This window comes from Coniosporium apollinis (genome assembly GCF_000281105.1).
Source record: "Coniosporium apollinis CBS 100218 chromosome Unknown supercont1.3, whole genome shotgun sequence".
Taxonomy (NCBI): Eukaryota; Fungi; Ascomycota; class Dothideomycetes; genus Coniosporium; species Coniosporium apollinis.
In genome coordinates, this window is record NW_006913265.1 from 894,395 (window position 1) to 907,376 (window position 12,982).

The following is a 12,982-nucleotide window of genomic DNA, read 5'->3' on the forward strand; positions in this document are numbered from 1 at the left end:
ACAGATGCGCAGAGAGGGCCTTGTTGAAGCTTGGACGTAACTGGTAGGGAAGATGCTGACAGAAGTAGCGATCGAACAGATGCCGTTGTGAAGGATGCGCCGGGGTTCCAGAGAAGCATGAGCCGGCGGAGTAAGAACGAGTGTGTTGTGTCAGATTCTTCGAGAAGTCAGGGCGAATAGTAGTACCAAACTCTGGGTCTTTGACAGTGTCGATAGGCCAAGCGATGCGAATCGAGAGTTTTTCTTGCCAAGCGTTGAGAGGTAGTTTTGGATGATCCGGGTACACTTTGAAGCTGGCGTCCAAGGCTAAACCAAAGCGACGCGGAAAGCAGAACAACATAGAGCTCAAGATGCAAGAACACTCCGCGGTATGAGCTTTATGTGGTGAGACATATCAATGATCATAGTAAAGATCGTGTTTGAGCCGAGTACGCTGGAGAGGAGCAGTCATGACCGTAGCGATGGCCAATTCGTGCGTGCACCTAGCGGTAGGGGTTTGGGAAGCCTCCGCGGCCGGCAGAGAGGTTACTGTTGTAGCGGTTGAGCTGCATGCCGGCGGGGGGGCCAGGTCTAGTCGTGAATTGGGGGTTGCAGCACAGCAACGCGACGCGGGAGCCGTACTTCGAGCCACGCAGAGAGACCATATGCTTGCGGACGTGGTTCGATACGATATCACGGTGCTGGGGATTAGCGTGAGTCAAGATGTATTGCATGAGGTAGTTTCCGAACTGGTCGCCAGCGATATCAATCAGTGGCATGCGAGGGCGGTCAGGACGGCCTTCGCAGATGCGCTCGAGATAGCGGTCCATGAAGTCATTGCCACCGATCTTGAGACACTTCTCAATGACCTTAGAAGCATACTGATCCATGCTGTACTCAGTCGCGAAACGGAGGATGTGGTCGATGGCACGGCTGCGGTCCGCTGGGGCGCCGTGCTCGCAGATGTGTTGGATGCACCAGTTGCCAAACTGGCCATGTGCGATGACATCGATGCTTGCAAGAACTTCGTTGATGCATGGACGCTTGTCTTCCTCGAGACAGTTCTCGAAGATGTTCTGAACCACGAGACTGCCAGTCTCTCCAAGAGCAACTTCGTGCCACATGCCGCGAAGCGATTCGTTGACGTACTTCATTATTTGCGGCGGGGAATCGGACCAACGGAGCTCAAACAGCTTCTGCCAAACGTGACAAGCATAGCGATGGATGACTGTCTCCGGGATACGGCGGAGAAGTTCGTGGACCATGACAGCCTTGTACTCTTCTGGTACGGCATCGAAGGCCTTCTGAACCACATGGCAGCCGAAAGCATCCATGCTCAACGTCAAAGTGTTACCACGGATGGCATTGGCAATGGCAATGATCTGCTCAGGAGTGCCGTGCTCGAAGCAGCGCTGGACGAGAAAATTTCCAAAACGATTGATCATCAGAGGAAAGGCTTGGGCGATGATGGCGTTGATGATTTCGTACTTCTGCTCAGTGGTGCCGACCTTGAGCTTCTGCTGCAAGAAAATGGAGGCTTGCTGATCGTTGTTGCAAACAATCTTGTCGACGATATACTTCCAGTTGCATGTCATGTTGCGGTCGAGCAGAAGACGATAGTTCATTGGCTCGGTGGGTGGGACGTACGTGACGGCGGTGTCGCCAGTCGACTGTACGCTATCAACGCGGGCTCGTGGAAAGCCATGCGACAGGCCGCTCATCTGGTTGTTCCAAGGCGTAGGGGCTTCACGTTCCACGCCGAACTCCTGAGCCGTTGGGGACAAACGTGTCCCGATGGGCTGTGGCTGATATTCCGTACGCTGCTGCGAAAACGAAGTCATGGACTGGAAGGACAGTGGAGTCACTGATGGGCTGTAAACGATGGCCCCAGTAGACATCGCGCTGGAAGGATACGTAGCCCTTCCGTTGAAGTGAGCACCAACAACCGAAGCAGGGCGGCTTGGGATGGTATGGCTTCTGCGGAAGCCTTGATCCACTGCAAAGTGAGCAGGCTCGTTCGCGAATGGGCTGTTGTTGTTGCGGAATGTTTCAATGCGAAGGTTTCCGGACATGGGACGCTGCTGTTGCATTTGCGAGATAGGTGCAAATGCCTGTGGGTTCATGGTTTGACCCACGCCTCCGTTGTACAGGGAATGCGTGCCGACGGCGTTCCAATCGTGAGTCGGGGGCGAAGGGTTCGGCAGAGTTGGCTGACGGTCACCACCCCTCAAACCATAGGGCGGTCGAGCGTTGTTGAGCCAGGCACCGTGAGTGCGGTTGAAGGCTTCGTCAGAAAGGCCATCGCTAGAACCAGAGCGAGCATCTTGCTGGTGCAGCGGCCAGCTATCATGACGAGTTGCGGTTGGGCGGGTGGATGCGTTCAAGGCGATCTGGAGGTGGCTGGTCGTTTGCTCGGTCTCTTCGCCGCGAGCGTGAACGTCGATTTCGGATGGCGGGCCGATTGCTTGATCCATCGTATGCTTGGTGATGCGGCTTTGGGAGAGCTCTTGATCCATCTGAGCTATCTTGCTTCTGGCATGCGCCAACTCCTTTCTGAGACGCAACATTTCCGCCGCATCCGGCGCACTGATTGAGCCAGTATTGCCCGATGAGGTTGGTGTAATATTGTACTTCTCGTTGGGAGAGGTAGCGGAAACTGACCCGCTTGACAACATTATTTCGTTCTCCAAGAGGACCTGGGTCCTATCCGCATCCGGCGTGGTTAAGGCCTGCGTCTGCCTCTCGAGCAAGGCTTGCTGCTCGGAGAGCTTGACCAGGAGCTGGTCCATTGGGGAATGCTCCATGTTCTCCTGGGAGTAGGCTGAGGAAGAGGTCCGTTTCGGCTTCTAGGCAGATTAGTAAAACTGCATGTGGGGTCATGGAAAAGTCTGACCTTGGAGGCAGTGATACGACTGGCAGCCCGGGAAGGTTGTTGGTTGCCAAGCTTGGAGGTCATGAGAGGGACCGTTGGCTCGTACTGGACCGTCGAGCCTGGACGCTTCACTCCCTATGAGAGGTTAACGTTGACATCTTGATATTCACCGTTCGAACTCCGAGACCCGCAGGAAGGTGAAGATGGGCGACATACGATGTGGTCGGGCGATGACGGTGAATTTCCTCGCGCAATGGGTTCTTGAAAGTGGAGCTGGGTAGAACGCTGATGCTTTAACAGCGTCGGAGAGCTGTTGGTGGTCATTGTTCGAGTTCTGCCCGAATGACTTCAGCGTGAGGTTGGAAGTGTGCTTTGAGAGTTGCTGCACAAGACTGTGAGAAGAAGTCAGCAGCTGATACAGTCGGCGTCGGCTTGGGCGGTGGAATCAAGAGAGTATACAGGCAGGGCTTGACAGTCTTGATAGTCCTCGGCACTGAATGGCCCCGGACGTTATCCACCTTGCTGAGCCTTGCGCCTCAAGGAGCGTTTGAACTTACCGCAAGTTGCGGACTGGAAGATGTCGCGTAAGATACAAACAAGGAGGCGAACTGCCCACGCGCTGTGGTGTTGTCGTGGGGGCGATCACTGAGCTGAGGCTGGAGCTCGTCCCCAATAGATGTTTGCCGTAGATGTGGTGCAGAAGAAGGAAGACAAGTGAAAGCAAGAGGTCAGATCAAATAAGATACCCGAGGGAAGCCTGATTAGATTCGGGTAGGGCACCCCGCTTGTCGGTTGGGTAGCAGCGGTCAAGAGTGTGGTCAAGTTGGAAGTTGCCGAGCGCGTTGGTGAGTGCCTTCTTAGAACAGAGCAGTTCGGACGTGACGCGGCGTGGCCGTGGCTTCCGCAGTCACTATAAGCGAAACGGCGCTCGTGGGCCTCAAGAATCTTGTGAGCAATGTAGAAGCAAATTGGAGAGCAACTGAGGTTACTAGGAAGTCAGAAGGTTGTAGCGAGTTGAAGAAAGCAGGGCGTCTGGCGTTGTTTTCATGCCGTGCCGAGCCTAGTTATCAGAGAGCAGGAAATTAGGTGACGACGAGACGTGACCGCGTCTCAGCCCTATGTGTGATTTCACGAGAAGAAGGACGACTTCGACACATTCCATGCATGATCAAAGAAGCCCATCGCCAGTGCACCGTCTGCACCCCTCCACCGGCTGCTATCGCTAAGAACAACAAAGTCCGGTTGTCCAACGCCGGTAAGCATGGGAACCAGACGTGCAGCTACAGCTACGCTTTCAGCATCAGCTCCCCATATCACCATCTCTAGCCCTTCATCTCGAAGGGGCCGCAGAAAGATCGCCGAGAGCTTATCCTCAGAATACAGCCGCTGTCGACCATCGCTGTCCCTGATAGAGAGCTCTCCATGCGCAACAATCTCAATTGGGAAGCTGTGTAATAGAGACTTGGATAATCCCATCCCTGTCATTACGGTAATCATGTTGCCTGGCTGGTTGGTCGAGTGGACGTCCATGCATTCAATTCCAGAGTCGGCAGAGAAGTATTGATACAGGTTTCGTGCTATCTGGAGCGCGGTTCGGTACGTCGTGTTGTCATGATATCGTATCGTGAATCTGCCCATTGAGCGGAGGATGGCTTCGAGGGCTCCAAGCTGTCGGCCTTTGCGTACAGCCAGCACTGGCTCTGGTTCCGCCGTGGTGGTAATCTGTTCGTGTGAGTGAAGCTCTGGAATATGTGTTAAGGTCCAACGCACTCGCCACAGGCCGTCATGGTCCTTCCATAGTTCAAGGCAATCCTCATGGAGTTGCGTGCTAGTCTGCTGAATCTTCTGATTGTCGACTGAAAAGGAAAGATGACGATCGTGGGATTTGATCGAGAAGCCGACAATATTCGAGGTTGTTACTGTCATGAAATGGGACGCGCAGTCAGTCGACACATCGACTCTGCCGAGTTGGCCAGGATCATCCAGATGTGTTACTTGCACGCCGCCTTTGGAACCCGTATCCGCTGGGTTTGCCACGATGAGACTGAAAGGCGGTGGAAAATCCCCAGCGCTCTCTGATGTTGAACACTTTGGACGTAATACCCTGGCAGGCGTTTCGAGATGCTTGTCGTAGAAATCACGCAAAGGCTCTGTAGTCATCACACCATCAAACCAATGCCCCTCGCCAGCGAGCTCAGCATAAGTTGAATGCCAGCCAGCCAGGGGTAAAAGCTGGCTCATAAGCCTGGAGTGGTAAGCAGGGACGTTATCATCGTCACTACCATGCTGTTGCAAAATTGGTATCCCTTTTGCGTTTTCGGCCAGCAGCTCATGACGGTACCCGTTCATCGACGCACCAAGGACTGAACGGCGTCGAGGGTCCATTGGCTGCCAAAGCTGGTATGGCACGTAGTTCTGAATTGACAGGTACCCCGACACAGGCGCAGCTGCAAAGATACTGTCTGGGTAATGCGTAAGCGCGTACCACGTTCCTTGCCCACCGTTCGAGTGACCGCTGACTAGCCACCTGTCAACGTCAGCTCCGGGGCCACCCCAGTCGTTGCGTTCTATCCAGGCCGGTATTGCCGAGATAGCAGCTTGAACGTCCGCGAAGCCCCAAGCATGCCAATCATCACTACTCCAAGGGGTTACTCCAGTGGGGAAAAGAACCCATGCACACAGATCCGGCACTGGATCAAGAGCATGCGCGACGATATCACTCTCCGCTTCAAGACCCGCTCCATGCAACTGCAACAAAATAGGAAGAGAAGAATCTCGCCCGCGCTCGTGGCTAGCCCTCCTTGACGGTGGTCGGAGGATGGCGTACGATACGATTCCGCCGGGATGGAGGAAGGTAATCTTATGAGGTTCATGAACCGAGCGTTGGTGAAGCTTTTGAGACCCTGTCAGTGTGTAAATTGTTCCCGGACCCCTTATTGACCGATAATGGATTCGGACTCCAATTGATGACGTTTCCTTGCTGTATTCGAGTATATTGAAAGCGATAGGTCTAGTTTGTCCGGGCGCAAGGATCAGTGGCTCCTCGGAAAGTAGAGATGTCGATGTGGCAGTCTGTCCATGTCAGCGTACTCGCCTTCAGGTACTGGAACGACGTACGTCAGCTGCAGCAACTTCAATAATCTCTATGGCATTGTGGCCGTTATTGCGAAGTGCGATCGAAGCCAATGGACTTGCCAGGCTGCCATCGACCACGTCTGCAGTCAAAATCTCCTCTCGTGCAACTTCCAAATCTCCTGATACGGTTCGGAGTTCGAGGTCTACCTGTATCGTAGGTTCACCCAGACCACCCATTGCCCGTACATCGCGCACGAGACGCACATCAACTCGGTGCCGCCCAGGGTTGAGATGTATCACTGGGGGTGCCTTGCGGTAAGCATAGGAGTCGCCTCCAAAATAAAGCTCGTCATCTATCCAATACTCCAATAGGTGATCTGTATAAAAGATCACAGCTCTTGGCTTCGGTCCGGTCACGATGATTTCTCCACGCGCCCAAGCTTGGTACTGCAGCGCGGCCCAGCCATAGACTTGCTGGAAGAATGTCCAGTCCACGTGCGGAAACCCCACTCGAAGTGAAATCCGAGCGCCAAAGCTGCTGCATGTGATGTTTTCTCCGCTCAGAAGAGACCAATTCACCATTCCGTTTGGGGCCAGTGAGCTTCGATACTGAGCCTCATCGCTATACTGGAGGTTGCGGAAGCCGCCAAAACGCTCGAGCGAGTCGGCACCCCATGCTGACTCTGCAGAAGAGTCAACAAATGCGGCCACCGACTCGTCGATATGGGAGGCATGCCTCGTGTACCAATCTGGAACGGCCCCAGGACCTGCCAGGTGCTGGTGAAGGCAAGTTGCTCTTGAGTCTCTGCGGTTAACACTGGCTTCTGCTCATCGAAGGCATGTGCCAGGAGGATGAGATAGAATACAGCCGCTATTAAAGAGTCACAAAAAAGAAACATTGTTCCGCAAGGTCAGCTCCGTCACCACATGCGTCTCGATTGAAGTTGAGGTGAGGCTGGGGCTGTGACCGGGATAGCGCAACGCGCTTAAATTTTTAGCGCCGGTAGGTAACCTTACTTAGCCGCATGCAGGTGAGTGCGCAATCGTCAACTCCAACAGCCCTCAACTACTACAGTATCACTGCGAACTCCCAGTTCCCTCCCCGAAGAAGTCGATTTGATATCCGTAAGCCTCATACGCGGTCCCTCGGTGTGCCTTCAGCTATCTAGTGTGTCGCCATCGCTTCCAACCTATCTATAACCCATATTCGGTTTTCTGGGTACGCAACGTACTACGGAACCCCAGCCCTAAGAGGAGACTCGGATACTACCTCTCTGCGCTCCTCGGACTGGCAACACTCATGGCTTGAGCAGCTGAGCTCGAAACCTCCCGAAGTTCCTACATGGCATCAGCCACGTTGACTGTGATGGAAGCACAACCTCCAGTCGCGGCAACAGAGACGTTCAAGTTTCCAGCTTTTCAGCCAGACTACCTTCCAACACACCACGAAGAAGATTCCGTACGAGCAACTTCTGGGATGGTCAGTCCAGGACGAGCTGGCTCCATACCCAACGGCACGGCATATGGCGAGCAGTGGCAGCCCCGCAAGGAGATAAGGTCAGGATGGGCCAATGGGATATCACCAGTCGGAGGCACCAGACATGGACGGCAAAAGAGCCTAAGTGAAGCGATCAGGACGATCAGGACACGGCATGAAAGTGTCAGCGCAAGCGCTCATGAGATAGCGGATGCCCTGAAGGCACCTGTATCTCCAAGGCTCATTGTATGTTGAGTATAGGCGTGCATGCGCCATTCAGTGTCTTATTTGCTGATCAAGGGCCCAGTTACTTTGCGGCATCTGGTACGCGACGTCTATACTGTCCAACACCTCCTCCAAGGCCATCCTGACCGCACTCCCGAGACCTGTGACCCTTACGCTCGTCCAATTTGCGTTCGTTTCATCCTGGTGTATCTTCTTAGCATGGCTGTCCCGTCTGTATCCACGGCTGAAGACCGCCATACCAGCGCTAAAGTACGGCATCCGCCCTCCAAGTCGGGACCTTATCCTTACTACTCTTCCCTTGACTGCGTTCCAGATCGGTGGCCATATCCTCAGTTCTGACGCAATGTCTCGCATACCCGTATCTCTAGTCCACACTATAAAGGGGCTCTCACCACTCCTCACCGTCCTTGCCTACCGCTTCTTTTTTGGCATCCGTTACTCCGGTGCCACATACCTCTCCCTGATCCCACTTACCTTAGGCGTAGTTATGGCCTGCTCCGCAAACTTCTCAGGGAACTTTATCGGCCTGCTCTGTGCATTCGGCAGCGCTCTACTGTTCGTGACCCAGAACATCGTCTCAAAGAAGCTCTTCAACGAAGCTGCGCAGGCGGAAGCAGATGGGCGGCATGGCATCAAAAACCGCAAACCGGACAAGCTGAACCTACTCTGCTACTCCTCTGGCCTAGCATTCCTACTCACAGCACCTCTATGGCTATGGTCAGAAGGCTTCACACTCATCGCCGACTTCCTACACGACGCCTCCGTCGACCTATCCGGGCGGCCCGGTTCGCTTGACCACGGACGCCTTGCCTTAGAATTCATCTTCAACGGCACGTTTCACTTTGGCCAGAACCTCGTTGCGTTCGTGCTGCTCTCTATGGTCTCACCAGTCACCTACTCGGTTGCGAGTCTGATCAAGAGGGTCTTCGTCATCTCCTTCGCGATCGTGTGGTTCGGCAACAAGATGACCACTTTCCAAGGCGTCGGCATCGGTCTCACGTTCCTGGGCTTATATCTCTACGATCGGGTCAGTGATGCTGCTAAGGCGGATCGGAGGGCTCGCATGCTGCAGACGCAGAGCCGGGACGCGCTTCTGCCGCTCACGACGGATAACCTGGGCGGTGCAGCTGTGTTTGTCCAGAGTCCTGCCGTCATGGCTGCACCGCAGCCGTACGCGAACGGCTACTTGCATGGCTCCTTGCACGGCTTGGAGAAGCGGAGCGACGATGCGGGACCAGGGCGGCCGCGGAATGGTAGCCCTACTGGTGGGGGCTGGCTCCCGCCGGGTACGAAACAGGAGGCTACATGGACGGATAGAGATATCAGCATGAGTCCGGGGGCTCCTGCGTCGTAGGTGGCATATAGAACGTTTGCGTGTTGCTTGGCATGCATGTAATTGGCGTGTATCTAAGGCTGTATATAGATGGAAGCTCCGAACATCCATAAGACCACTCGTGTGAGAACACTTGCTGTACTATCGAAATAGAGTACAACGCTTGCGAAAGGGCAAAAGGGTAAGGCAGTAGACTCCGCATCGCAGAAACACCAAGCCTTGATGTCCTGCGGGACAATGCAGTAGCGCCATTCGAGTTCAACTGCGCCACTCCAGCCTTGCAAGCCCACGCCCAGCAGGTGCATCAAGGCGCATCAAATGACTTGTCCGCTCTTTGTCCTGCAGGATCAGGGCAGTGAAACTCACGCCGAGGCCGAACTCTTTAGATAGCTTCATTCACAAAGTGGACCTGCACGCGGCCTGAGTAGGTAACCAGCCACCCAAGTGATGAAAGTCGCCGGACTCGAAAAACGTTGAACGACCTACTAACGGGGCATGCTGATGGGGCAGGTAGATCTTCGGGCGTAAGGCAGTGTACACTGCCTCATGAGTGTGCTCAAGCCGTCACTAGAGGTGGAAAGGCCAGAGTAAAGATCATTGGGAAATACGGTGAATTTAGTAGATTTTGGTGATTTGGGAGTACGACGATTTCTGTCACCCATGTGCCTGCCTTGGTAACATCTCGAGAGCCAGCGCTCGCTTACCGGGTTAGCCTAAGGTAGTTCGCCTTACGGTGTGCCTCGCGAGTACAGCCCTCCGGACAGACTGACAAGCAAACTTCGAGCTTGAAATCCATGATGATACGATGTGTGGTTGAACCATGGTAGGTCTGGGGGGTCCCTCATAGTCACAAGGCTCTATTCCTGCCTCAATCTTCGCACTATCTTGCTTAAATTGGTCTCAATCCACTGTCAACCTTGTTCTATCTGTTCATATATCACCCCGTGTCTTGAAGCCTCCGAGCTTCGTGTCGAGTATAAAGCAAAGATACTTTCCGTCTGAAGCTTCCGCAGCCTTTACAAGCAAACTCATCGCGTAAGGCTTCACAAAAAGAGGCGCTACAATTTGTCACACTTTACGAAGATCAGAGATCCAGACAAGTTAGACAAAGCATGTCTCAATTCAATCAACCGGGGCCCGGCGAGACCCCCCCAGCATACTTCTCCGAGAAGACCATCGACCGTAACCAAGATGTATCCTCAGTAGCCGCTTCACCGGTAGCCAAGTACGACAACATCCTCGAAGTCATTACCGCCGTGCTGGATGGCGAGCTGAAGTCCGATGGTGCACCGACCGACTATGAAGTCAAACGAGTCCGTAACTTCCTGGGCTACTGCCTCGCGATCGATTACAACGTCGACATTGGCGCAAAGCTGAGCGCCGCAGACAGAACGCACTTCCTGCGGCTCTCCACGCAGATGTGCGATCTTGAGCTCGCTCAACGAGTTGCTCCCACAACAGCAGAGGAACGCCATATATTGGGTCCCTACTTCTGGACATACATCCACAATCCGGCCAAAGCCCTGGGGTTACCCTCGGATCTAGTCGTTCTATACATCCATTCCTTCAAACGGTTCACTTCCGGCTCCGCGCAGTACAAAGGCAGCACACGCGGCATCCTCCACGACGGTGGCCTCGGGAAACTTGCTTTCAAGCTCTACGTCGACAGGGAAGTTGTGATTCCCGCCGTTGTCACGGCGGCGGAGGAGGGCAAACACCGCAAAGCTCTCCTCACGCAACTGAATGATTTCCAAGCCATCTATTTCGCCTCCATATCCGGCTTTAAAGCATCAACTCTGATGCGGGATGGACGGTGGTGTCACGCGCACTTCGAAGACTATGTCCTGAACAATACCGGCGAGCAATATCGGGCCGAGCGTATGCATGGCACCGCCGGTCAGCCGCTCGCTCGCCTCGAGTCACGGAAGCCGGTGTGGGAAAGGGTGGACAAGATCCTGGACCGGTTCAAGAAGCGAGCTGGTGTCAGGAGGGCGTTTCGCTGGGAGAAGACGCGGGAGGCTTGCACCAAAGGGCCGCAGGATAAGAATATGGCTGACCCTATGGGCCTGAGTGCGGAGGATAAGTTGGTGCCTAAAAGTATCTTCAATACGGATCTTTGGCAGCAGGAGAAGTTTCATGGAAGTTACATATAGTGCTGGGCGAGTCTTCGGCCAAGCGATTTGCGTATTGAGAGGGTGCCACGATACGTCGCTTACAGCAATGCCTTGAATGTTACACTCGTAAGTCTATGGAATGCTTAGTTACACCGATTGTCTGTATGAGCAATACGCACTGAGGATTTCGATACGGTCTGGATGTCGCAACGTCCTAACACGTCTCACACGACAGCAGCTCATATCTTATAGCTTTATTCATTTCAATCTCCTGGGCCGTAAATATGCCCTATTGGCGTCCTCAGCCATAAGACCCTTCTTTCTACCAACAGTTAATAGAGCTTATTAACAGCTATTTCCCAAGGTGTTTCCTGAGCGCTTTCCTTGTGCTATTTCTTGTGAGACAAAATGCACGGAGCGCAAACACAGCCGCCTCTTGAAAAGAGACACCTATATCTTGACGCCAAGCGGCTCAACACGGATAACCGCTGTTGATCTCGCATTTGGTCAAGATCCTCGTCCTTACCATCACAATCGCACATCGCCACAGCTCTTCTCACCTCTCACAATCCTTGTCGGCTACCTGTCACCCGACAAACTTCGCATACTTCACGAACTCCTCATCCGCCCTCAACCTCTCCATATCCTCATCCCTCAAACAAACCGCAACCGCAATCTCGCCGTCCAGCGCCCTAGGCATCAAATACACCAAACTCTCGACCGGCGTGAAATGCGGTCTCCGCACTGCCTCAGCATTGCCCAATCCCAGGTTGAAATCAAGTTCATAACAGTCCAACTTCGCCCACGAACTGAGCATGATGTCTACCGATAGGTCCAGCGTCGCAGTGAAGGAGATGACGTTTTTGTCTGGGCTGCGGTCAAGGAAGGTCGCGAGGGCACGGGTGTGGTGGCCTAGATTCGATGTTTTGGGGTCGAGTGCCGAACGAAGCTGTGATGCGACTCCGCCTAATGGCTCTTCAGCTAGCTGCTGAGCCGTGTACGTGTGGTACGTCATGTTCTGCATAAGTCCTGGGTACGTCGGTGGAATATCCAGATAAGGCCGTACGTCAACAGCGCGGGCGAACGTTGACTCGGCTGTGGGATCTAGGCGGGGGAGCCGGGCGCGGATCACGGATTGCCAGATGAAGGCGCTGAGGGCGTCGTCGGTGGATATGTAGCCTGAGGTGATAGTTTTTGTGGCCGATGATTTTAGAGCGGTAAGCGAGGTTGGGGGGAAGGTGAAGTAGGCCCAGGTGCATCTCGGAGGGGGAAGTGGTGCTGGGTGGCTATTGGTGTCATTGGAGATGGGGTGAGATGGAGTGGGTTTCACAATCTGACGAGCGAGCTCGGAGCCTGGCTCGTAGGAGTCGTCGAGTAAGGGGAAGAGGTTGCGGCGATCAAGGTTGCCGGATGAGAGTTCTTCGCTAGTGAATTGTTCACTGTGGCAAGCTTTTGAGAAGAGATGGATGATCTGAGCTTGGCCAGTCATGTCCATCGTTTGGTGCTGGCCGACGAAGGTGAGCATGAGGCCGCCGGTGATGAAATTGGCTTGGAGGAGGAAGACTTCTGATGCGGACTCGTTAAAGATTCCTGGGAGGGTCTTGTGAGGTGCAATGATGTTTTCGTCTAGCATGCTCATTGGGAAGTTGGCTCGTCTAAGGGCGTCCATTGTTGGTATTGACGAATCATGTCTGAGATCTCTTACGACCAGACGAGGAATTTTCTCCAATGGTTTGATCTTAAAGATGCCTGTGTTGCCTTCGCCTGAACCTTCGTTGACGACCTCGCCTGCTATCCATGGAAAGCTCGCAGATAGTCGTTCGAGACCATCTATCAACGTGTTGATGATCGCTGAATGTGAGGAAGCATCGGCCACTGAAAAGCAA

General features: G+C 53.9%; 5 protein-coding genes across 5 annotated transcripts; 2 read left to right on the top strand and 3 right to left on the bottom strand.

The window, feature by feature from the left end:
* Positions 1-482: 482 nt before the first annotated feature.
* On the bottom strand, positions 483-2,935 carry W97_01006 (uncharacterized protein; the record flags this gene model as incomplete). Its single annotated transcript, XM_007778916.1, has 2 exons — positions 483-2,825; positions 2,873-2,935. 2 exons carry the CDS (start codon positions 2,933-2,935, stop codon positions 483-485), a joined length of 2,406 nt encoding a protein of 801 aa, XP_007777106.1.
* A 1,044-nt stretch (positions 2,936-3,979) lies between these two features.
* W97_01007 (uncharacterized protein) lies at positions 3,980-6,825 on the bottom strand (the record flags this gene model as incomplete). Its single annotated transcript, XM_007778917.1, has 4 exons — positions 3,980-4,545; positions 4,618-5,923; positions 5,969-6,609; positions 6,672-6,825. The coding sequence occupies 4 exons, from the start codon at positions 6,823-6,825 to the stop codon at positions 3,980-3,982; spliced, it is 2,667 nt and encodes an 888-aa protein (XP_007777107.1).
* A 443-nt stretch (positions 6,826-7,268) lies between these two features.
* W97_01008 (uncharacterized protein) lies at positions 7,269-9,003 on the top strand (the record flags this gene model as incomplete). The annotated part of the gene is made up of 2 exons (XM_007778918.1): positions 7,269-7,649; positions 7,711-9,003. 2 exons carry the CDS (start codon positions 7,269-7,271, stop codon positions 9,001-9,003), a joined length of 1,674 nt encoding a protein of 557 aa, XP_007777108.1.
* Positions 9,004-10,094: 1,091 nt separating this feature from the next.
* Positions 10,095-11,135, top strand: W97_01009 (uncharacterized protein; the record flags this gene model as incomplete). Its single annotated transcript, XM_007778919.1, has 1 exon — positions 10,095-11,135. The coding sequence occupies one exon, from the start codon at positions 10,095-10,097 to the stop codon at positions 11,133-11,135; it is 1,041 nt and encodes a 346-aa protein (XP_007777109.1).
* Positions 11,136-11,682: 547 nt separating this feature from the next.
* Positions 11,683-12,765, bottom strand: W97_01010 (uncharacterized protein; the record flags this gene model as incomplete). The annotated part of the gene is made up of 1 exon (XM_007778920.1): positions 11,683-12,765. The coding sequence occupies one exon, from the start codon at positions 12,763-12,765 to the stop codon at positions 11,683-11,685; it is 1,083 nt and encodes a 360-aa protein (XP_007777110.1).
* Between the last annotated feature and the right edge of the window lie 217 nt (positions 12,766-12,982).